This window comes from Tasmannia lanceolata, unplaced genomic scaffold (assembly GCF_043159265.1).
Source record: "Tasmannia lanceolata isolate RefF3 unplaced genomic scaffold, GAP_Taslan_0.1 ptg000008l, whole genome shotgun sequence".
Classification (NCBI taxonomy): domain Eukaryota; kingdom Viridiplantae; phylum Streptophyta; class Magnoliopsida; order Canellales; family Winteraceae; genus Tasmannia; species Tasmannia lanceolata.
The window spans coordinates 7,600,981-7,627,360 of NW_027518685.1; the positions used below are offsets into that span (position 1 = coordinate 7,600,981).

Genomic DNA, 26,380 nt, shown 5'->3' on the forward strand with positions numbered 1-26,380 from the left:
CAGGATCAGATGTTCAGAAAGAATACCCATAAAAAAAAGATGTTCAGGAAGAAGACACCATTCGTAAGATCTTGAAACACTTGAAACCAAAGAGTATAACAAACTTTCCTCCCTTGGTTTCCTATTTGTTCTCCAGAAAATTGCTTCAGCCATTTTGCTCAGTAAGTCAGAAGGCAAAAGAGAAGTCAGTAAATCACATTAGAAGACTTCTCTAAAATCTCTTAGCGCCAAACGAAAAGAAGCACAAGGAGAAGAGGAACCTGGAAGAGAACCTCCATGGGGCACGAGGCCAATGACAAAACTCAATGTAAAATGCTGATATCAAACTTAATAATTTAAAGAACAAGATGTTGTTTACATCTAACCATTTTCCCCAACTTCGAAGGATCCAGATTTTAATCTTTTCCCTACTTCGAAGGATCCATATTTTAATCAATAAAGTGATTGAGAAGGACAACAATGATCAAGTTATTATGGCATGGATTCTAATTTCTATAAAACTACTGACATCTACAGGGTTAATGTTTATATCTACTATTTGGATCATTAGAAAATGAGTACTACCTCATCGTGCGTGTGGTTGAGAAATGATGAGATGATTATCCTTAAGATTCCCTTTAGAGTTGTGGATAGTTAGGTGAAGTGATTGAAGAAGAAAATCTGGTTTATGGTGCAATGATATGTATCATTGATCTAAATTATTTTTCCTAAAAAAAATGGGTCACAGAGAGTCTTTGCCATGACCCTCTATCCATGGTTGTTTTTTTATGAAATGGCAAATAAAATTGAATAAAAGGGGGACCCCGAGAAGGGAAAACCCAAGAATACAGAAAGAAAAAAGAAAAAAAAATAAGAGTACAATGCAGAGGACACCTATGATCAAACCATATCAAAAAATTGCTCCCCACCCCTCTCTTAGCCAACAAATCCGCCTTCTCATTTGTGGACCTCCAAACATGGTTCAATTCAATATTTGATTCCGCGATTATTTCCTCCATTTCATAAAAAAGAGCCAAGAATCTCCAAGGAGGAACTACCCCACCCTTCAACCATCGGATCACATTTAGAGAATCCCATTCAGCAATTAAGTTCTTCAAAGTATCCCTCCTAATCTTTTTTAGTCCTTGAAAAGCCGCTTTGACTTCCGCCTCCGTAGCATCACACTCTCCAATCGGACCGCAAAAGGCCCAAAGCACCTTGCCACTATCATCCCGACATAAGCCTCCCACCCCGGCCGGACCCGGATTCCCAAAAGAAACGCCATCAAAGTTCAATTTTATCACCCCATTAGGAGGTGGTTCCCAGCTATGGACAATGATAGTAGCCCTCTCACTACTAAAGTTCTATCCATGGTTGCTGTATAATTATTCCACAGAGGAAGAAAAGCTCATCTACGCATTGAATGATTGTAAAGATTTATAAAATTCCAATCACCTGAGAGAACAAGTTGGGTTTGATTGGCAATCCAAAACTATAATAATTTGTTCCTTTCTCTAGGGTAGGGAATATGATAGTTTCTCTTTGGATATCTTTGTCGGAAATTTTCAGAATAGAAGTGTTTTTGGATGGGCCCACACACACAGACACAGCAGACACTTTTTCTTCCAAAACTTATTTTCTAGTTAATTCTTTCCTAATCATCTTCTTCATACTTCATCTTGTCAGACTATAAATCGCTAATGTCTTAATCATTCACAAAAAACCAATATAATACCATCGTAGTCGATCATGAAGAGACTAATGGAGATCCCATCTCATTCCTACTAACTCTGGAAGCAAGTTTCACCAGCAATATTAGAACAAATTAGAACACTGAGGGAATCGTTCCAACTTTCTTTTGGATACTAGAAACGGTTTTGGATGAACGGCAGAAGAGACTGAACCCATGATTATGAGTTTCCTAATCATCAAGATTGAGAAGAAACTCCTCCAATCAACAAAGACATCCATTCGCTGTGAAAATGGTTGGGTGGACCAATGACAAATCACATTGAAGAGAAGAGCTGCATGCTATAAACATTACAAGGATTCATTAAAATTTTAGTGTGATTATGTTAAAAACCAAATAAGTCCGCAGAGTGATTGATCTTCTTAGAGGGAATACAAAATCTCTCTACCACTTCTAGGGAAGGTTCTGTGTGCAGAAACACAATTTAGGTTTGAACTTCTTCATTAATTTGAAAATGGCTACTTACATGTTATTTATTATACCAAATAGAAAACCCACTTGGAAGCCACTTGACCACTTCCTCTAAAACTCATATCCGAGCTCATCTAGATAATGTGACCGTTATCTCTAATACTTGTATCCATACCAAACAACTAGAGACCAAACTCACAAACTACCATAAATCTAAGCTAATTTATCCTACCCCAAGCGCAAAAGCCATTGATATTGGCACTACGATATTTTGATAAGGTATTTGCTAGCGTCCATCGCAGATGGCATTTCGTGGATCGTCTGTTGTATGAGGGAGCAAACGCTCTGCGAAATGCCTTCTGCGATGGACACTAGCAAATCCCTTTGGATAATGGCCCAAACTAACCTCGTCGTTTCTGTTTTAATAGGCTATTGAGAGTTTTTGGGGAAGAGATTTCCTAAACGAGAGTGGAACCTGGTTGCCTAACTGAGAGTGGAACCCAAGAAAACCCTCCCAAGCAAATGGGTTCCCGTAAAAGTTGCAACCCGTAAACCAGAAGCAGGCAAACCGGTGAACTAGGTAAATAGGCTGCAACTCGGGTCGGGTTTTCTAGAACCCTATCCTCTTTGCTGATTTACATTTTTAAATTTTACAATAATGAGGAGAAGAGCATACATGAAGCGAGTTAGAGGTGAAGAACATGATTCCTCAAACATCTGTATATCTGAAAGTAATTTTTCTGTCAAAATACTACAAAAGCCCTTTAACAAGGCGATGTTTCTTTTGAACTAAGGCACCCCAAAAGGGAAAATAGTCCATAAATGGAAAAAAATACTGATCAAAATTCTTGCTTAACAACAAAGGGAAAGTAGAAAGAATGAATATATGATCTAACAAGCTAACAAGCAATAAAAAAAGGAGGAGAGAGAAGTAAAAAGAATATGAACAAAAATAAGGGTGAATAACCGCGAAAGGAAAAAGAGAGGAAAAAAAATGCAATAAAGTACAATCTCTGGAAACTATGTGAACAGGGTAACAACATCTCTCCTGTATCCCCTAACGATCAACATACGTGGCACGTTTTCAACCAAAAGGTCCATATACTCCATGTAGAAATATGACGGGTGGTCGATTGGCGGTGGTGGGAGGCTTACGAACACCACTGAGGCCATTCGTGAGTGCCTGAGTATAGTCGAATTTAGCTTCAACATTGTGTAGAGGAACTTGTCCACCTGCTGTTCATTCACCACCACGGGCTTCCCATCTGCCATTAATGGCTGCCCTTCTCTTGAAGCCCTCTCCTTCATCTCGACTAGGTAAGTGGCAATTCGCCTTTGGGCACTTGTGAACGCCTCCAAAGAGTCATCCTGTGGTTGTCCACCCTCCACGTGTGCCTCCCATGATTTCATTGTTACAACGATCACCTCGGCCTGCATTCGGAGATCGTAAAGGAATTTCTTCACATCGGCCTTTAGGTCCTCAGCTTCCACATCCTCTTCTGCGATGCAAAAGACTTGGATTTTACAGCTCTCAAAGCTCTCTTTTGTGAGTAAGAGCTGGGATAAGAGGAGCATAAGGCCACCATCCCTCACAATCCAATAGAGATCGATGGTGCCGTATTGTTTTTGGTATTCGCCAGGCCACTCGTCAAGACCCTTGACAATTACAACTGCCTTGTTCGCAACTATGCAATCATTGATTATGCTGACAAAGGTGGAGGGAATCTCAGTAAGGTTTTCTCGGCGCCAGATCTCTGGATAACGCATCACAACAATGTTGGGCTTGAGGTTGCCGAGGCCCATGGTCTGGACGATGCCACGGAAGCCTTCGGCCATGGAAGGGGCCACGACAATTTCAGCGACTCCCTCACAACGCTTGTAATCAATGTAGGTGCTGAGCTGGTGACAGGCTGTCTTGGCATCCTCGGCACATTCGTAGTAATCACCATCGAGGATGGAAACAAAGATGGACATGCCACGGCCTTTCTTCTTCATGCAGTTGGCAAAGTCAGCGAGCTTTGGATGGCAGGGAACATTCTCTGGGAGCTTCCCCCAGGGCCGGCAGAAGATAAGAGGGATGGGGTACCAGTTCTTAGGGTGGACTTGGTTTGCTGCAAGGAGAGCGAGCTTAATTACCAATGGCAGCAAGCAAATATGAGCATATCGAAAACAAGTATATTTCAAAGAGAGCATGAAAACAAGCGTGCAATCAGAGACTATATTCACTAAACGCAAAAAATCTGAGGTTCATCGTGTACATACCTCCTAATGATCTTAAACTTCGCAATGCCAATTGGAAATATGCGCTCTTGAAGCCATCACCCCAATCCCCAGCCTTCCCTTTTATACACACATAATAGTATATAAGGCTAGCAAGAGCCAATGCCACAACAGTGAATGACCAAGAGATCAGAAGCATGATCACTGCACCAAACACAAAAGCAGCAGTTCAAAACGGTATAAAGAAGACATTTACAGAGTAGCATTTTGATAGACTGATACAGATGTGCGTATAGCATACACATACACAAATATAATAGAAAATCCATTACCACCATGGAAGGTTTCAAATAGATATAATCTTATTGTTCTACCACAAATTTTATCTGCAACATGACGAGGGCAATGATAAGTAAAGAATGAAAAGACCAATTAATATATACACTTTCAAACCCCAAATGGTTTTATATCAGTTTCTGCAGTAACTTCAATTCTCATCAGCACAAAAAGGATTCATATGGTGCACAAGTGATTGACTGTTAGGTTGTAACATTGCAGGCATATGGTTTGAATTGTAACATTGCTCTACAATTAGAAATTTGACAAATATCCGATCATAAATACCATAGTTGCTGGAATGGGAAGCAAGGGACCTAGAAAAGAGAAACTAAAGGTAGCAAAAAGCTTTAAGAGGAAACATGTGGGAAGCGTCATGAAAAGTCAACATGAAGCATGTGATAAGTTTCATTAGAAGCAAACAAGAAGCGTATATCTACAGTTTTACGTGTTCCATTCAAGTAAATTTAATGTGAATCTTTTTCATGTTTTTTTTTTTTTTGAAAAAGATTCACATAATTTTTATTTGAAACTTAAGTTTTGTAGTTTTAAATACCTTCAACATTATCAAAACTAGAAAACACTCCTTCAGGAAAAAATAATCACCTAAAAAGGAAGCTTACCCTTAATTAAGAGGAAGCTATAGGAAGCACACTTCGCTAAATTTCCAAAGCGATAAGAATTTACCATAGGGTGGGGGGTGATCCAAACCATTCATTTGGAAGGCCCCATCATGAATGGGGCGTCTACCAAAAATCAGCTCCATTGGATCACCATAGGGTGTCCATTTGTGGGGCCAAAAATGGACAGATACTGTTTGTCCACAAATCGGTCCATTTTTTGCCCCACAAATGGACACCCTAAGGTGATCCAATGGAGCTGATTTTTGGTGGACACCCTATCCATGCAAGGGCTCATTAAATGAATGCTTTGGATCCCATCAAAAATGTGGCCCCGCCCTTGTTTCTGTGCTCGAGCACAGATAAGCTAATCTGCACTCGAGCGCAGAAACCATTTCCTCTCTCTCTCTCTCTCTCTCTCTCTCTCTCTCTCTCTCTCTCTCTCTCTCTCTCTCTGTGTGTGTGTGTGTGTGTGTGTGTGTATAAAGCACAATTCAAAATGGAAGCCAAACGTGGTTTTAATACTTAATTAAAAAGATACTTAGTTAATGGTAATCTTTCTAGTTGGTAAACATTGGTCTTTAATAAGTTAATTAGGCCAGTCATCATGCAATGCCTGTGGTCTGAATAATGCATGAGAAACAGAGCATGCAAAGTTCTAAATTAAATGACTAGAGAAATAAAGGCAGCATACCAATACAAAGTGATGCTCCAAGAAGTGAGAGGCTCCAATGGTGAAATTTCCATCGAGGGCGCCAGCTTGGAGCGTCCAGAAGGTCCAGAAGGAAACAAGATAAGTTCACACCCGCATAACACATAAGGAAAAACATGGTTATGGTTGGTGTAATAAGGTCAATATTCCCGATCACGACACACCCAATGCAGAGGAAGGCTGTGAATAGTGTTGCAAGATATGGCTCGCCCCCATCCGCAACCTTAAAATATTTCAGAATCGGAAGGATGTCATCATTGGCTATTGCTGCTAGCAGGCGTGGTGCCCCCGTCAGACTCTGGAGTGCTGCACCTAAAGTGGAGAGAATAATCCCAGCATAAATGATTGCAGGAATAGGCCAAGCCACAGCAGCAGTAAGTAGCCTGCATAGGAGTTAATTTTTCACAAGTTCAAATATCTGAATACAAATTTTGGATAGTTGGAATATGTATTATACTTGTTCCATCAAATCTCCAAAATAAATATTTTTATTCACCTACTTTAAATGACAAAAAAGTCCCCTTCCACAAGGCCTTACCATCCCATTACCAAAAAATAGTATTGTAACTTCCAGGTGATTTAAGTCATGAGAAATTGGGAATTCTGTTCTACAATCAACTAGTTGAAAACAAAAGTAAACCAACTAATAAAAAGACCTATCTTAGAACTCCTGATAAAGGCATTCACGCTGTTATTACGTTGATTACATTCAGGCATGGCATGAAGAAGCATGACATGGGAAACATCATATGATGAAATATGACCTGCACACCCATGGAGACATACAATATGCAAACACCATATGCATATGCATATGAATGAAGGTGAACACTTTAAGAAGATAATATATCAAAAATACCAGCTTGCTTCTAAGGTTTTCTTTGAGGAAGCAGATATGAGTTGCACATTCATAGACATACAGTATGCACAGACCATATGCATATGCATATGAATGATGGTATGATCTGGGAAACACTTCAAGAAGAGATACATGATGGTATGAAATGGAAAACACTTCAATAAGATAATATATCAAGAATATCAGCATGCTTATGAGGTTTTCGTTTAGGCAGCCTTTCAATATTGTACTCCCCAATATAGCCCAGTATGGTTTTTACTAACATGATTCCCTTTTCTTTTAATTATTCCAAGGAATATTTGAATAAAAAGCCCGAGTACAGTGAAAGAGAACCGAATTTAGGATACTATAAGGAATTCTAACCACTACCCACCCATGTCATACATCCACCAGTAAAGAATGTGCAAGCCTCAAGGATAATAGATACAGGCAATAAGGTTCCACACCTGTCAATTGTGCGTCCAACGGGTGTGTTATGCATCCAATTAAGGCTATGGTATGCCAAGCAATTCAAGTACTCTTTCACAATGTTCAAAGACTAACTGACCAAACCAAAACCTAGCCAAGCGGTACAGGAAGCGACAGCTGAGGTGGATGTCAATCGCATGGACCCACGAAGTGATTGACCAAAAGTGGACGGCAATCAAATATGCCTAGCTCATTTGGGGCCAATGAGAAAGGTCATGGATGTGATTGGCATCTGGCTAGTTGAATTTTACCTTTTGCATTTATCAAACTTGGAAAACTTCTATTGACTCAGCCAAGCCACACTCTGTGTCAAAGCCGAGTCTTCAAAATTACTCTTCCAAGGCGATCATAATATTTACTGAAAAACAAACGGGATCTGCCCTTGGTTCAGAAATGTAAGCAAATACTGATAATTAATCAGCAAAAATAATGATCAGAATCTTGAGGTCTTGGCACTTGCCAATTTTCTTCTCATTATATTGGCATTACAAAACAACAACCACAATTTATCACCAATTTATCATGATTTAGCCAATCATCGACAACACAGCCTTTTCATTAGTAGGTAGGGCAAGAGTAAAGCAGAAAGCACCATCAAACATCTAGTTTCTGAGTTCTCAAATATCAGATGCTTGAAGCTTAAAACTGTGGGGAACCTTCCATGCATTGGCAAAGGCATAAGGAAGCTAATGTGGCCACTAGTAAGATAAGAATTGCCCAGTAGTTAACACGGATTCTAATAACATAAGAAGTAGAACAATAAATGTCGCATACAAAACATGTGGTTACCTGTTTGTCAAAAGCTCCTCTCTGGTAGCAACAGCTCCAAATAATAATACAGAAATTAAATATAGAAAAGTAGTTGTGAGAGTTGCAGCCAATGTTCCAATGGGTATCGAACGCTGAGTGTCTTTTAATGATGCAGAACGATTTGATCCCGCCATAATTCCCGTTACAGCTGGAAAGAAGAGACCTACCAATGCACTGAGAACAGTGAACAATCTAAATGTTAGAAAAACACAAAGAAATAAGTTACTACATTCATCCGTGAAACAAGACCTTTGAAAATAATATTCTGATATGCATCAAAGTGCATCCCTCCCAGATCCAAATTGCAGCTATAATCTTCATTTATTTAAATGCTTCATTCCAGAAACAATTTTCATTCTTACCAATTTTGAAGTAAGATTGAATCTCAACATGCATTCACCAAATAAAACATCCAAAAAGAAATTACACAGTTCGACAGCGTCGAGTATTGCCTCTTGTAATTACATGTGTCGGTAAATGACTAAATTCTACAATTGATTTAGTATAAATACAAAAGGTGACTATAATCTTTTTTTTTAATGGCACAAAAAAGTGACTATAATCTACCTGCATCACATTAGCTATGACAAGCAGGTGATTGTAGTGAATAATTTGTACAAATTTGGGTATCCTGAGTAAAAATAACAATTAAGCCCTACAAAAACTTTTAAAAAAAAGCAACCAATGTGTTTTAAGGTAGAGACTGTGTAAATTGAATTAGTTAGACTAAGCATTCAGAAGAGGAGTATTTCAAAACTATAGAGAAAAGAAAAGTTGGTGTTTTGGGCCCTTTAAGGATCAAAGACCTAAAATGAGGTAGAGGCTCCAGCACTAATGGAAGGGTTAAGGATTGGTTACAAAAAGGTGCAAACGAAATGGATGTTTGTTGTCCCAACCATTCTTGTTAGTCCCGATCCCGATAAGGAAAAGGAGTAATTTATAACAAAGTTTTCGTGTCGTTGGAACCACGCAGTACCAGACACGAGATAGATCTTCCAAAGAACAAGGCTCTTTTTTTAATAAGCCAATTCATTTGGGACCCTGCAAATCCATTCAACTATCTTGTGAAAGTGACTCAGGTATGCTGATTCTAGGGCATCAGGGATGAGTCCATGATCATGGAGGTTAGCATACATGATCAATCAAATAAGGGATTTAATCAATGGAATAGGTGTGTTTTCTTCACAAGATAGGGGGATACCTTAGCTAGGGAAGGCATACTTTATCAGTTTGGTAGAGTGGGTAGACTTCCCATCTTGTAGGTACAATTATTTTCTTTTAAATAAAGTTGTTGTTATTTATCAGATTGAAAATATTAACTTCAGAGATTTAGGTATTGCCTCTTGTGAATTCTGACAGAACACAAAGTGGTGCTTATCAACAGTTGTCCTAGTATTGTCGCAGCTGCTCTGAACTTCAAGTACTTAACTCGACTAATAGTTCCGAAGGGCCGCCAGTCAAATTGGATTAGAAGCAGTTTCGGCTCCAGCAGTCCGAGCAAAGGCAGTGGGACAAGTCTCTCTCTCAGGCTCTAACGGTAAACTTAGAAAACTGTTCCAAAGAGCTTCATGATGAAAGCAGTTAATTAACGGAGTGTGTCAGCAGGCTCGGTCAACAAGAGAGTCCTAGAGGTCAGCTGCTTGCACAAGGTCTGATACTTCAATAATTGCACTAGACTAAACATTATACTGTAAGAAAATTAGAAGTCCCCCACTGACTAAATATCTCATCACTATGATATAGATTTCTTTTCCCAACTTAGCACACAAATAAAAAGTGTTGTAGAATAAGCACAAAAACTGTCAACAAGATCAGAAACTAAAATATGGGAAATGTACAATACTACAATAGCATCCAGTATTAGCAATGGCTTACTTAAAGTTCCAATAAATTGATCCTTCAGGGTCGGGTATCCCAGCATTGTTAGTAAATTGGTATTTTGAACTCCAGTTATCTTTGAATGTATGCAATCTTAGCCCCGTGATTCCAGCTGTGCCAGGGATTGCAAATTGAAGATAGTCACTTGTACAGTCTAGCTGGCTAAATAATATGTAGAATACTGGTAATGAAAACAAATAGCAAGCGTATAAATGGAAGTGGAAAGAAAAATAATTATTCAAAACTTACGTGAAGCATTATGTCTTGGCGCTGCAAAGATCCCAATAAATATGCAAAACAACGAAAATAGGACAGGGATGAGGAAAGCAGGTGCAACTTTATTGATAATTTTCACCCCACCAAATACAATAAAGCATAGAAGGATGATGACAATGATCCCATAAACTTGCAGGTCATGTAAACTTGGACTAAGTATGGTTTCTTTAACTCCTCCCGGTAATAATGTGGCGTTAACGCTTGTTGCACTCTCTGCATGAGAAAACCAGAAGGGACTTTTTTAGCAGGTGAAGTAATTTACTTTGACACTTAAACAGATTGCATTTCAATGGACACCTTGGCAAATCACAATTGAAAGGGCTTACTACGATTTATCGGCATTTTTCTGGAGTATTGAACACAAACACATATCAGGCGCAATGAAACTTAATAGAACAAAATGTTCAGAAGGATGATGCATGACCACTTAAAAAGTAAAATAGAAAATTCAAACTAATATCAGAACTTTGTTCAAACTATCTCGGTCTGGCAAACTATAGCTTTCAAAAATCTAAATCATGGTTCATCGTATAAGGGATCGTACCCAGGACTGCATTATGACATCATAGAGCCATGCCACTATTCCAATGAGTGACTTGTCGCAGTATGAAATATATAGCAGGACACAGAAATACAAAAAATAAAGTCTCGCAGACAGTGGAAGTAGTGTAATTTGATGAATGATCACCTTTAAAAATTCCAGCACCAGGAACTGCATCTAAGAAGGTTTCTACAGCTCCCAAGACATACCTGAAACCACACACAAACCCAAGACATGTAAGAGAGGCTAAACAGCAGCATACACTTCTTACAAAGTCGCAAGTTTATGTTAAAACAGAGCTCTTATGATAAAGGAAGAGTGTTGAGGGTTTAACAATATGAGTTTTCATATGATGCCCAACCGTCAAGTACCGTCAAAAAGATACCGCCCTTGATATTTGATCCAACAGCTGCCCACTTTTTAAGAGGCTGCTGTTGGATTAAATATCAAGGGTGGTACTTTTGAAGTACCACCTTGACGCTACTTCACGGTCGGGCACCATATAATCTCTAACAATATAAACACATAAAGCAGGTTGTAGATAATACATATTAATTTGTAGTTTATGCTGTAGTAGCCAAAAGTAACTTTAGTAGCCAAAAGTAACTTTTTGACTAATACTTGTTATATTCCTTGTCTCACACACATTCTTCCAATGAATATAAACGATATTCTCTCTTAGTTGCTAGTTCAGAGTAAAGCACCAAAATTCGTAAAAGGGGAACATCTTTGAATTGATGATAAGCAATAGACTGCCTCTGTGTGTGTGTGTGTGGGGAGGGGGGGTGCATATTGTAAGAAATGTAGCATATACATACATATATATATATATATGCTACATTTCTTACAATACGTGCGTGTGTGTGTGTGTGTGTGCGCGCGCTACATTTCTTACAATATGCTGATGTATATTATCAAGCACACATAGCATGGTTGTATTATAAGTAATTGTTGTGAATTATGCACTATGTCATAATATCTAAAGCATATATAAACAGTCCAAATATGATCATACATCTAAAATATATGTACAGCAAATAAATACACATTTTGCAAATAGGGAACTGGAAGCTGAATCAAGAAGTGCTTGATTTGTTGAACCACGGATTAAAATTCAGAATCGAAGTGATTTCTAGATCATTTGCAAACAATAGCTTTTGAACCATTAAATACATGTAATACCAAAAACATAAATATATATATATATATATATATATATAAGAAGATTAAAAAAAATTGTCACATCAGACTTCCTATTTAGGTGATAATGTTCTCATGAAACATTGTAATACCCATTTGGTAATTCCAAAGAAGGGTATTTAAAGCTTAAAAATGCATTTCAAGTTTCAAAGAAAACTTATGTGATGGAGTGATCCATTTCAGTTGGAAGGTCCTTTGTGTGGGCAACAACACGGTTGTGGCTTCAAGACAACTTACCTACCAAAATGGAGGGTATTTTTTTCAAAAACTTTACAATATGAATAAAACTTCAAGCTTGTAAAACTATAAATCCCTAAAACTTATAGTTCTTATCAAATGTGAATTCCTTTTTAAATACTTGTAAACCCTCGACTACACCAACCCTTCCTCCCTGGCCTATGATAGTCCTATCTCTTTGTATGTTCATTTCATTCACTTCCAGTGAGGTTTCCTACAAGGGATTGAGCCTCTAGATCAATGATCAAAGCTTTGTTCTTCAACTTGGAGGTTGGAGATTCAATCCCAGCTTACCTACCGAAAAAAATGATGTTTCCTACACACTTTATATTCACTTCCTATGATGCTTCTCATGTGTTTCCTCTTTACTTTCCCCATTGCTTCCTCGGTGTTTTTTCTCCCAAGATTTTATCTTTTAGACCTCTCGCTTCCCACATCGCTTCCCGCATTGGCTTCCCATATCTGGCAACTATGTAAAAATAACAGATGTTAGATCGAGTAATAAACATGTGAGCAGAACCACACCAATAATCTAATCCACAAGTTATATCATCAGTTTTTGAGCTATAATGTTCCATTTTATTTTAAACCAGAAATTGGAGGACAGGATAGCATGTTCACTGTCGTTATTTTATAGTTCATATGAGCTAACAAGTGCATGTGACCAAAGATGATGCTCATTAATTGCATGAACTTGTTAATTTGTCCTGACTGAATGAACTAAGTAAATAGGAGATGGTACCCTCTGAGTATATGGTGGATAAATTTAGTTGCCAATATTAGCCACTACAATTTTCAGTTGAAAGGTAAGAGTATCTCAAGTAACTAAGAAGAGAAAGAAGGAGAGACTGCTGAAGCATTGTGGTTGCAGAGACATGTTTAGGATTTGCATACTTTAAGTGGCAATTTTTCTTTACGCTAATGTTTGCTCGAATTCACAAAACTAGCTGTGAAGAACAAGTATTCAATTATAATAGTCAAACATTAAGAATAATATACAGTAATTAATTATGTGCAACCGTCTTAGGACTACAAGTAAATGAAAGTACACACTTACATAGCCCCGGCAACTGCATTCCCAAGGAAGAAGCATAAGCCAATGCTGACGCCAACCTCCGGACCAAGGGCACGACCAATCAGATAATATGGTCCACCGCCCTGAAAATGTGTCAGAAAATATCAATGAGATAAGCTTAATTGCCAAATCTATTGGTGCACTCATACAGCATATAGTAAAGTCAGAGATATAACACGTATCACTGTATCAGTAAGAAGTCTATAGTAATGCTAACGCTAAAAATTTGCATCATATCCTGACAAGGGATATTAATATTTTAAAACGAAACTTCCACACAGTTCCACCTAAATAAACACAGAATATAAGTTTTTCCCTAGAACATTAGCATGTAATCAACTAGATCCAAAAAACTCCCACATTGGAAACATGCTTTACAATCCCAATGTGCTTCTGCCATATTGCAGAGACAAGACTTAGCGGCTAATCCGCAGTAACAGTTTGCCAACAAATCAAGTTAGGCTTGGTTTTATGTTTTACTACTTGTGAAATGTCAATAGTTTACATACCTAAGGCTAATAGATTCAATTATGGATAACTTATTTTCCCAATCTGTCTACTTGGTGTACTCTCTATGTAATGTAAACATAAAACCAGGCCCTAGCATCCTCCACAACCATGTTTAACTCTTCATAAAAACCCATACTTTCCATTTGACAAAGTGTGCCCAAGTAATTGGGCACAATGTGTATCAGTTGGTCCATTGAAGTCGGCCAAATTAACCATTCTAACCCACATGTCAATGTGTCAAAGTGGAGCAACATTAACTTCAGGCATGCTTATATTATGTACATTTATGTTTACATTGGTATCGTTTGAACATTACAGCTTCTATATGGTATTATTTAAGATTGCTAGTAACCTTCTCAGGTTTTATATCTATCCCTGTCTTGGTGAGTAAAAAAGACTCATACTACATAAGATATTGTTAGAGGCAGACCCATTGTGTGTGCGCGACTATGGACAAGACAGACACAATTTCTCTTGTGAAGGTTAGAAGCTCTCACAATTTCTCTTGTCAAGGTTCCTATGAACAGTTTCTGACTCCGACCTTAAGGAACGCTGACATGTAGCAAGTCGGCTGGAACACTACCCTTTCACATCTCTCCAGAAATAACTTTTACCCCACATAAAATTTGTCTACCCTATTTTACAACTTATTTTACTAAGTTGTACATTTGAGCATTTAATTGGCTTGGGTAACATGTAGCTAGTTGGCTGGAACACTCGCTTTTTCCATCTCTCCAGAAATAACTTTTACTTTACATAAAATTTATCTACCCTCAATTTCACAACTTATTTTACTAAGCTATACATTTGAGCATTAAATTGGCTAGTGTAAATTTGAGCATTTAACAGCCCAAAAAAGGAACAAAGACGACATGTAATGTATAAACAAAAAGTGTCAAAAATGTTCACTTAATGCCTTTGTACCTTCATTGCACCATTAGTTGCAATTGCACTCAATGATATTCCAGTTAAGAATGTACACAAACCACAAAAGGTAACCAGCAGAAGTGACTCCCCTATACCCGCCATTCCAACAATCCTGCAAAAAATATTTTCAGTAAAGTAACTATTATCACTTATGAAAGCAATTGCTTTAATCTTATACTGATCAAAGCTGTTAACGTTTCTATTTTGAATTCAAGAGGCTTAAGTTGAAGTAGGAAGGTTTAATTATGGTAGTTTCTATTACAAAGTGCCTAGGACGATTTTAGAGTCACTAAAGGGCAAGTATATGGCCTATATTTTTGGGTCATTGTAATGATTTTATAGCCATTGAAAAAATCAAAATGCATGCAAGTAGTTTGGCAATTTCTCTATTTTTTTCTCCTGAGAGAGCACTTCATCATTCTCTCCTTGTCATTTATTGAAGTATGTACTACTTGGTATTGTTTTGGGTTGAATTTAATTTCGAAACTTGTGACTATTATTATATTTTTGTTGTACTAGCAACCAAATCATGCACACCAATCACTTTAATAAACAATAAATCACCTATGCATCAAAGTCAAGTTCCATGATCAGTTGAACTATTGAGATTCACAAGTTCTACTCTATAAATTGCACAAACAAACCTATTGAGATTTCTATTAGATCACCTCTTATTCTTTCTTTATAACAAGATTTACTGTTTTATTCTCATGTTGATTGAATTAATTTTGAACCGTTATTGATCCATGATAGCGCTCATTCATTGGTATGCCCCCATGTTATATAACACGAACCACGCGTACTGTGGCAGGTCTCAGCATTGCCAAGACAGAGCTATCATATTTATCACCACTTTGCATAGGTATCAAGAAAATCGCAAGGATAAGTACAATAATTGTAGGAAGAACGATGGTATGTACCAAGAAAATCGGATATAGTAGATAATTCCCAATATGTTTTGTAAGCACGGCACAAATACGCCCATCATTGTCCCTAGTTTAACACCAGTTGGCTGCAGAACAAATTAGGCTCATTCAGTAAAGATGCAACAGAAGTTCCAAAAATGCAGCAAAAATATAATGATTACATAGGAAGATCCCCTCCTTGTGATTCTTGTTTGTGCACAGGAATTTCTCCAAGTTACTCATTAAAAAAAAAGTGCAACAAAGGAATAATGATTACATAGGAAGATCCCATCCTTGTGATTTTTGTTTGGGCAAAGGCATATCTCCAAAATTACACAATAAAAAAAGTTCCTACATAATTCATCACTTTGCATCTTTACAAAGGTTATAATAAATGAAAAGTGATGGAATCTCTTCATAATGATGATCAATATGCTAATATATCATTCACTTAGTAAATGAACTCATCATCAACAAAGCAGACAAGCATAGAATTTGTCCATACATCACCCGCACATATGTCAAAATAACCAAAAATTAAAATTGTGGGGGTGGGGGGTGGGATGAGAATATTCTTATCAGTTTTTCAAAAAAAAAAGTTGAGATTCTTATCATAGAAGTAGATCTGATCTCATTTTGTTCCTCACTTGAAAGCGGATATCTTGATGAAATGGAGAAGCACATTGATAAACATATTTGATCATTAGCCATGGTTTCTTTGCAGAGACCAGAGAGAAAGGTTCCCTTGAGATGTATAAAAAATTGAAGTTAAAGAACATTGGGCCATGCGATGTGTTGAAAAGTTTGGAAATGATAATTACAAAACTGAGGTACCTAAGAATTCGTACATCTCCCCAATATATATAGGGCAACTTCCCAATATTCAATGTTGCAGATTTGTCTAACTATCATGGATATCAGCTAGAATCCCCAAGTTGAGATTTTTCTAGTATAAAATGGCAATTTCCTAAAAAAAATGACGAAATAAGTCCATTCAATTTGGTTAGGCCAAAAATAAGTAATGAGCTTTACAAATAGTATTTTCTATAGCCAAATAAACAAAAAAAAATCGGCTCAACTCTGTCAAGTCAATGATTGACAAGGCAAGCTTTTAATCATTAGTTATCGTAACTACTCCAACTGTGATGAGAAAGGTGTATCCATGACAGTCATAGTATCACAAGTTGCTGGATTATTGCAATATTCCATTTGTTTTTTAAATGATAATTAAAATATAAGCAAAAATATATTACAACAAGGACAGGGATTAGTTCTTTTATAAAAAAAAAACAAGGACAATGAATGATTGCAGATGCTCAATTGGTCTTAGCTTTTGCATATTTTCATAAATTGCACATAATGGATCTAAAAACGTTCCTAAATCTCTAAGGGTTGTATTTGCTACAACGAATTGTTTCAATTTTCCAAGTCTTCATGGGTCATGCATCAAACCTTAGTTATCAATTCCGTTTAGGTAATCATTCCTTTTTTTCTCTTGGACTACAACGTTTCGGGGTTCCGTCCGTTCATGTGTCCCATTTCGTAAAAGACGCTACAAAATTTGAAAAAATATATAAAATATATAGCAAACCATTACATCTCTACAAAATTAACAAATAGACACATTTTACTACTTATAGCATCTACCAAATGTATGCAGACAGGAAACCGGCGCTTGATGGGCCTAATTAATATCACAGTTCAGTTGGGAAAATATAGTAGAATGAACAAAAAATAGGGTATCTCCTTCGAATCACAACATTCTCAACCCAACTCAACAAAGCCTTTGTCCCAAACTAGTTGGGGTCGGCTAAATGAATCCTTTAGAAAAAATTTCATGAAGAAGGTGAAAGGAATCTACCCGGCTCTAATCCTATCATTTTCTTCGAATCACAACATCGATGGAGAAAAATAGGCTGCCACTAGGTGTAGAATGCAATGAATGTTATATGTCTGTCTTGAAATTTACCCCATGTACATTCCTATGGCCGCTAAGATTATAATATGGGCCCTTTGGGCTCACATCTGTAAAGCTTGCCGAGAATGGGGGTATTTTTGTAATATTTAGAAACTAGAAAATTTTCATATGCAAGAAAAAAGGGGGTTTCATGGGAATGGTAAATGAGATCAAATGCCCCTCCAATGAACTAAAAATGATCACATTTGAGGGGGAACATCAGGAAAAAAAAAACCCATAAATGGGAAATTCTAGAATTTTGGAAAAAAAAGTTTAAAAAAACCACAAAAGAGAAATTCTAGAAATTTTCTGAAATGTCTGTGATTCTTTCTAGAATGGGCTGTTCCAAACAGGATATCCAGAACACTAGCATCCAGATGGAACAGACTAGAATTTCTGGAATTCTGGCCAGAAAGCTCCATTTTGAAATTAATTCTGAATTCCATTCCAGAGCAAAATGTTGCAGGAATACCGTCCGGAACAGAATGGAATTAATAACTAAGAATCAAGCTATCATTACCTGTAAGAGATCCATAGATGGCTTGGATCAAGGAACAACTAGTAAATTCAAGGGTCAAAGAATGGGCCAAAATGATTTTCAGTATAGACAGAAATAGTAGCCAGGTAATAGACTCATAGGTAAGTTTGCTGCAGGTCAGATTCCAAAAATCTAAGTCGAGAAGTAGTCGCAAGTAAGGCCAGTTACAAAAGGGAAGAATTGTAGTAACTTGTAAATCAACAATATGTCGAGGAATCCATTTCAAAAAAAAAAACAATATGTCGAGGAATGATCATTTTTTCTCATTTCGGCAATAGAGTTCCAGGGATCATAGTGATGGTAACAGACTCAGAAAATTTAACAATCTTATATAATTGTTGCAAAATATCAGCTTTGAGAGTCAGCAGAGCAAAGATCCTACTTATTCAAACCTAAGAGCTCTATGATTTGTGGGAAAAAACTTGAATAATTTGTGACTGCATGTGAAAAGATTAACTAAGCTGATGCCACAACTCATTAAATCAATGCGAGTAACAAGTATAGACGTTGAAACAAGGAATGGATACAAAAACACCTGTAAGGAATATGGCAGATGTACAATGCTCATGCGGCATATGCCTCATCTGGTGAGACACATGTGAGGTGTAAGCCTCTCAATTAAGATGGTAACCCCAAAACCTCAAATTTAGAAAATGATGCTCTCTGTTTTTTCTGTCCCTTTAATCCTCACCATGCTTTAGTTAGGGTTAAGTGGGAAAGAATAAAAACCTTTGGAGTTTATTCAACCCACTTGAGGGTTTTTCACATTTCCCCTTTTCCAAAGCCCGTGCTTCATGTGAAGAGGGTTTTGTGATTTCTTTACAACCTCTCAAACAAAAACAGAAGCCATGAGTTGTGATGATTCTCTAATCAAGGTCAAGTTAGATGAATTCTTCTTAGCAAACAACCATATCAGGAGACATATAAGTAGAAAGCCCATTTAGCATATAAACTAGTCCCATGATGCTTACACCTCGCCTCACAGAGGTTTGGATACCTTGCCTCACACCTTTTGCATTTTTATACATCTTGAATCTTACATATGTAAGCAAATGAATCACACCATAATCCCAAGGTGTAAGTTGGTGTTAATTAGTGGGAAGCAAGGCAACAGATTAATCTAGCCAAGAGTACGATGACAGTTATTAAGCAGAACGGCCCTAACCGGATTTCACATTTTGGCATGGAGAATAGATTTTGGAAAGAATGGAAAAGTATGGATTAAAAATGCTTCATACCTGTTCGTGATACATCATAGATAAAGATATGCTGTGTGTCTACTCGCAATAAGATGCATAAATGCGTAATCGTTAAAGGAAGTCTATAGGTTTCTTGATAGCTCTTGAGGGTTTCACTGAAGAGGTTTTTCCAATTTTCACTTTCACACTTAGTCAAAGCAAGCTTCATTTTCTATGTGACATAACATGTAGTCTTACCAGTACCATGAGATAAGATACAAGAAATCTATAAATAAAATATTATAACACTTAACTAGATTTAACTTGGACGATGAAATTAATAATAAACTTAAAATAGCATTTGTAAGACACATACTCAAAGTTATAATTGCAAATATAAGACACTAATAAGCAAAAGTGCAAAACAACATGATATGTATTGGAATAGATTCATATGTTAGAAAAAGATAATTATTTGACCAAAAGAAGTATCCATGAAGAATTCGTGAAGTATTCAGGTATCCTGTCATGTCGGATTCAATACATTAGACCTCTAGAAGTATCCGAGTATCATAGGTCATATAGCATTGATCAGGCCTAGGCTTTTACTGCCCCTCCCCCTCTCCCCCTCCCCCTCCCCCTCCCTAAATCTAAGACCAGGGGCTTGTAAATAAATAATCAACTTAGGAAGGCTCAGGGCTTATAATTAGCTTTCATACAATTTGTGAAATGATGCTGTGCCAATCAAGTTTATGCCCCATGCTACATGATTCTTAGTTCTTATTTGTTGGTGATCACCAATGAGAAGTGAACCTAACCAGCATAAATTGCAAGCCTAAAAAAATTTAATTATAAAAGGAAAATGAAGTTAATTCAATAATTCTGCAAAAGCATAGGTTACAATACACAGTCCGTGAAACATATCTACATGAAAAATCATCCGTGAGATTATAGTTTTCTATAATTATTTCTATGCAACCCAGACAAAAAAGACTCATGGAAGTGTTAGCGACAAGCTAAGAGAAGCAATGTACCTTGGGCTGTCCAAGAGTGATGGAAACATCTTCCCCATCTCTAGGACTAGAAACTGCTGGGATAGGCTCCCCTGTCATACTGCAATTTGACTAAGATATTAATCATTATTTAAAACCTGCCGCAATTAAAAAGTTTAGCCGACAAAAGTGCATGCAGTTAACCATTCATACTAATAGGCAATGGTCAATGCTTGGTCAAGCTAAACATGAAAATTCAAAGCGATTCCATAGAAAGAGGAAATGGTAAAGACTTAAAATGATAAAAATGAATACACTAGATGTTTTACCCTTAACACTAGAAATTGTTAAAAGGGAATTCCTCGATGGAAGTGAATTTAGTACCTCTTAAGTCCCAAAATATTGACAAGAGCGATACCAAATAACTCCAACTTTGATTCTTCCTGGGATCCGCTAAATTCTGTATGAGAATCATCATTTGCATTGGTCCTCATGTTTGATTGTGGGATCACACTGTTTTTCCTGGCACATATATGAACATTAAGATTGATTATTGTTTCATGTATGGGTGATTCCTAAACCCCATATTGCCAGGATATAGTCATGGAAAGGATTCAGTACATTTAAGATTGGTTATGATTCACTATGTACTAGTGTTAAAATGTTACTATGAAATTATCATTGTTAAATGTACATAGTTTAGACTTTAGAAACAAAAAATAGAAAAAATATTTAAAGGGATGAGCAAGTTGAATCCCAAGTGCATACAGCCCTATCCGGGTGCCCAAATTAGTTACTTCAATTATTTTAGAGATTTGTGTCCTAGCATAGAAATATCATAAAATTTCCAGTAAACAGACAGTAGACAAACACGCAAAAGATGATGAAAGTATCTTCAAGGCAGAGTTAGAGTACTATGGTTAACAATCGCAATTCCAAAAAATGTATCATGTAAATTCAAGTATTTCCTTCTAAAAAATTGCTTAGAAGGGCTCCATCATGCCAAATGGGTCAGAAAATCAGTGATATAAATGAAGCTTGAAGCTTGATAATGAAACATTTTGGTAAGATATAATCCATCTAACCCGATTAGGTCAATTGTATCGGTGATACAATAGCAGTAAGAAACCATCTGTGTTTTTATGACAACAAAGTCTACCTATACACAAGTAGTCGATGCTGTCCCTTTGAATGAACTTTGGTTATTGACCAAACAGGAAAAAAAGCATCTGCTCAACTAAAAATGGTAGCTGAAAGTCTGATACTGTTTCAGAAGCATTGCTAACCGGAAGGGGACTAGAACAGCTATTTTGCATGATAAAAGATAATTATCTCCATATTCTATATGAGGACCTGCCTATGTTATAACACATGAAAAGGTGGGCAACAAAGGCAATATTTTAACCATCATAAGAAGGAGAAGAAAATGATAGTTTTAGACTTCACTCTAACAGTCAAACTCACGGCGTGCATCGAACAATGGAGAATAAATATTTTTGAATCTTTACACAGTAAATTAAGATTCTATAGCTGATAACAATTCCCAAGCATCAAGATACGATATCATGATCAAGGTCACAATTCATAACAAGAAAACATATCGATGCATGCTACAAGGCTATTAGGAACCTTGTATTTTTTTACTACTTAACATGTATTTAAATTCTTAGATACATCTTTCTGTATCATAGCCTCTATGAAATAATGTTTATATAAAATAATAATATATTTTTAAAAATTATTATATAATTGTACAGACGCATCAATTAGGGTTTTTCCAGTCCCCATGCCTTACTCACATGTTTGCTATCTCTCTGCTTATATTTGGATTTTTTTTATGTAATAAGACAAATCTAATTCAAATAAAACTCAATCCGAAAAAAATGACGATAACGAATCCAAATCCCTAAATTCATCAGCCACTCACAATTCGAAAATTAACAACAGAAAAATCAAACCAAAAAAAAAAAAAAAAATCCAAAACCCTAACAGAAGTTCAAACAAATACAGAGTCCTTATCAAATCCGAAGATAATCACTCAGAGCTAAAAAAAAAAATACATAAAAAAGGAAAGATTTCAGAAATCTTACTTGCTCGGGCTCTCGCGATTTGGCAATCCAGATTCAATTGAAGACATCTGAATAACGGGACGATCGTGAGCTACAACAGGGCGGTATTGTCTCCCTCTCTGAGAGGGAAATTCATCATCGGCACTCTCGATTTCACCATTATCCATGAATACTTTTCCGATCTGAGTAGAGGTTTTGAATAGAGAGAAAGAGAGAGAGGTTTTATAGATCTCAAAGGACGAGGGAGAAATCGTCGGAGGGGAGAAATAAAAAGGGGGTGTTTTTTCATACGATGTAAATCTGAATAAAATATTTTTCAACGGAAAATCTGAGCTTCTACGAAAGAGACCCAATTTGAAGTTTTGGGGAAAGAGACGGGTGAGATCTGGAGTCTATACAATTACGATAGTACCCCTCGATTTGGAAAGAAACAATCACAACCCTTGGATTGGTAACTTACGGTGAATTTTATGCGGCAGAAAACAGATGAGTGAAAAGGTGATTCCTTCATAATAATCCGAAGAGTGGGCCATCCATTTTGTACTAAATAAATCGGAGGGTTAGGATTATTCCTATGGAGAAGGGATCAACGATTGAATGGTTTTGATCGTCCAAAGGAGTGGGTCCGACTATACTTTTTGGTGCATGAGGTGGGCCCAATCTACTTTTTCCTCTTCATAAATAAGTCATTAGAAAATGGGCTGTAATACACCATTTTGCAAAAGTTATTTGCATTGAATCGTATATGGAAATGGTCTTGTAAGTTAAATATGATTATAAGTAGTCTTAAATGAGGTAGTTATTATTGGGATCAATCTTAATGACGAAATTCTAGGTCCCACATGAGGATATGTATGTGCAATCAAGCCCGTCGATCTTGTGGGCCTATAGCAAAGCTTGATGGATCAAGTGGCTAGAATCATCCGATCAAGGTGGCCCATGTCAACAAACCGGATTTGGAGTCGATGGTCAGATCAACGTACACTTGGCACAAATGGGCCCCAATAGTGGCTGTAAGAAAAGAGCAAAACAGCTACTATTTCTTTAGCATTTTCTTTAAAAATAATGAGGCAAGCTTAGTTTCACGTACTGGACTCCACCATGGGTTGACCCATACCATTAGGACTCATGTTAGATACGTAATGGCCCAAAAATCACGCCGATGATGACATAACCCCCCCTCTCCCTCTCTCTCTCTCTCTCTCTCTCTCTCTGTTTGTCTTTCTCTGAAAAATTATTTATCCAGGAAAAGGCAAACAAAATGGAGGTTTTTGGGAAAGGAACTGGAAATGCTTAGAGAAGGAGAGGAAATATCATTTGCCACTGGACAATCTTAACATCCAATTAAACGTGTTTAATGGTACCTTGTAAGCAAACTTGGTCTCTCCTTCTAGAACTTAGTTAAGACGGGGAAGAAGAACACTAAATTTGAAGAGTAACGGAGTAGCTTTGTTCAGATTAATATGTACACACAAACTTAAAGTTTATAAAAGAACTACGTTGTTAGGCTATTTACTAACAGTCACTTTTACGCTAAGGTTACTCCTTTGGAGGTGTGTCATATCTTGCTAGGGCGTCCCTGACAGTATGACTGAAAGACCATCCATGACGGAAACGAAATACGTACTCCTTCGTGAGACGGGCCTGCTATTTTCGCTCACATGTTCTTGTATCTTTCCATCCATCCCGTTTGAATTGCAGGGAAAACAACATTTCCGGAAAGAATTTTTTTTTGCTTTTTCATGTAGAGGTAACTGATATGATTATGGCCTATTTAGAGGGATATAATCAGAATTTGAAGGTCCCTTTGCATTAAACCGCTGCTTTAAGGTGCCTTTTCTTTCATGTGTAACCTGTTATAAATGATTAAATAAGGGAAACGATAAATGCGCCCCTTTTCATCACATGGGACACCTAGCAACAGTGAATCAATGACTGCAGAGGGGGGCTGATGTACTTCACTTCAGAAGGATTCAACGGATTTGATTGTCAAGTATAGTGCATTTGAGTGTCCCATGTGATGAAAAGGGGTGCATTCATCATTTCCCTTAAATAAGGCGGTCACCACTTCTAGGATGACTTCACCCCATCCATTTGATGGGCCACAACGTAAATAGGTTGTGCTCCAAAAATCATTCTCATAGGATGATTCTAACCCTCTGATCTAAAGAGGGACTCTAATACCAGTGCTAACAACTTAAGCTTTTGTAGTAACTGGCTGTTTCACACGTGAAGGCAACCAATTACTCCAAAAGCTTAAGCAATTAGAGTTGGTGTTGTTTAATCTTTTATACCTCTCGCATGTGGCCCCTCTTTGGATTGGCCGTACACATGGATTTTTAATATCTTTGAGTCATTGGATTTTGAAGCTAAAAATAAACTGATTTGCGTACACACATCCAATATTTATACCTTTTTTTTTTAAATTCTAGTCCAACTCAAAGTTCCCATTATATCCAATTTTATTCAAACCTTACATTCAATCTTGTGCTAGGCTCATCTAGTACTGCGCTTGCTTAGAGTAGCCTTAACTACACAAAGTAGATAAACTCTACAAAGACTCCTAATTAGAATCCATCTCCTAAATTAGTATCAAATCTATCCTACATGAAATCGAGATATTATTTTCCTTATTAATTTTGTTATAAAATTTTATATTTTTATATATAATAAAATTTTATTTACCAATATTTTTCTGATATAAACACGAAAAGAAATAAAAAATTTAAAATATTCCGAGATATTCCCTTCTAGAGAAATTCAGACTATGATGTCAACTGCCAAGCCCGTGTTTAAACTTTAAGGCTCTATTCACTTGTTTTCCCGGGAAAGGAAAAGAAAAGGTTTTCCGGGAATCTGACGTGGCATTAGGAAAAGAAATTAAGGGACACTGTGTAGGAAAAGGTTTTCCGCGCCTGTTCACGTGCGCAGGAACTGTGCAGGAAAAGGTTTCCTGAAAAACTGCTTGTCCACCTTTTTTTCACTAGTTTTTCCGGGAAAGCAAATCCGACCAAAATAGTGGGATTTGGTTTCCCACACTTGGAAGAAAAGAGACATTTCCACATCATTTTTGACAATTTCCATGTCATTATTTGACATTTTCCAACTGGGCTTGTTACTTTCTCAGGAAAGCAAGTGAAAACCAGAATTCTGTCTTGTCAAGAAAAAAAGAAGCTGTTTTCCAGGGATTTGTTTTCCCGAGAACACAAGTGAACAGAGGCTAAAGAATCCTGGGTAGACTTGCTATCCTCTAGGACAAAATATTAGCAGAACAAAATGGGCAAACATCAGACAAAGATAATTTCAGGTTAAATTTATCTAAGCAAAATAGCCACTCACAGGAACAACTTATCCAAGGATTTCTATTCCCGTGGAGAACAGCCTCAGCAGTTTAGATTGAAACATGAAGAATAGGTGTTCTGTTCTTAATGAACAGAATACAGCTATAGCCAGCGCCCTTTTTTATACGTACTCCTCCAACAATTTCCTTCTCTTCCATCAATTTTATACCTACTTCTTCCTATTTAGTACTTTTCTTGTCCTAAAAATCTTTTGCAGGAAAGCCTTATGTGTGAAATGGGGGCAGTTTGAATATCAATATTTTAAAATCTTGGATTTCCTCAAAATCCTTGATGAAAGATGTTCTGAATTCTCACCCCTCTTTTTAGAGAGAGAGAGAGAGAGATCATCCCATGTTTCCAGGTTTTAGCAATCTTAGGATAAGGGAGATATTTCTAAAACCTGGACATCTTACTTAAAATCCAAGATAATGGATTGTAAAATCCAGAATTTTACGCCGCTGTCAAACTAAAACCTGGATTTCAAAATCCACGTATTCAAACCGCCCCATAACGGAATAGATAAGAAGAAAATTAATACTTCAAACCCAAGCATCTGATTATCTGCTGTGTAATGATTTGAAACTGCATACA

At 37.0% G+C, this 26,380-nt stretch overlaps 1 protein-coding gene across 1 annotated transcript; it reads right to left on the bottom strand.

Annotated features, from left to right (window-relative positions):
* Positions 1 to 3,025: 3,025 nt before the first annotated feature.
* Positions 3,026 to 22,785, bottom strand: CCC1 (cation-chloride co-transporter 1). The gene is made up of 13 exons (XM_077387607.1): positions 22,470 to 22,785; positions 20,764 to 20,901; positions 20,422 to 20,500; positions 15,730 to 15,821; positions 14,807 to 14,921; positions 13,355 to 13,455; positions 11,008 to 11,069; positions 10,293 to 10,532; positions 10,041 to 10,155; positions 8,145 to 8,339; positions 6,011 to 6,411; positions 4,403 to 4,564; positions 3,026 to 4,251 (listed from the first exon to the last, which is right to left on the bottom strand). The coding sequence occupies exons 1-13, from the start codon at positions 22,613 to 22,615 to the stop codon at positions 3,161 to 3,163; spliced, it is 2,937 nt and encodes a 978-aa protein (XP_077243722.1). The 5' UTR covers positions 22,616 to 22,785; the 3' UTR covers positions 3,026 to 3,160.
* Between the last annotated feature and the right edge of the window lie 3,595 nt (positions 22,786 to 26,380).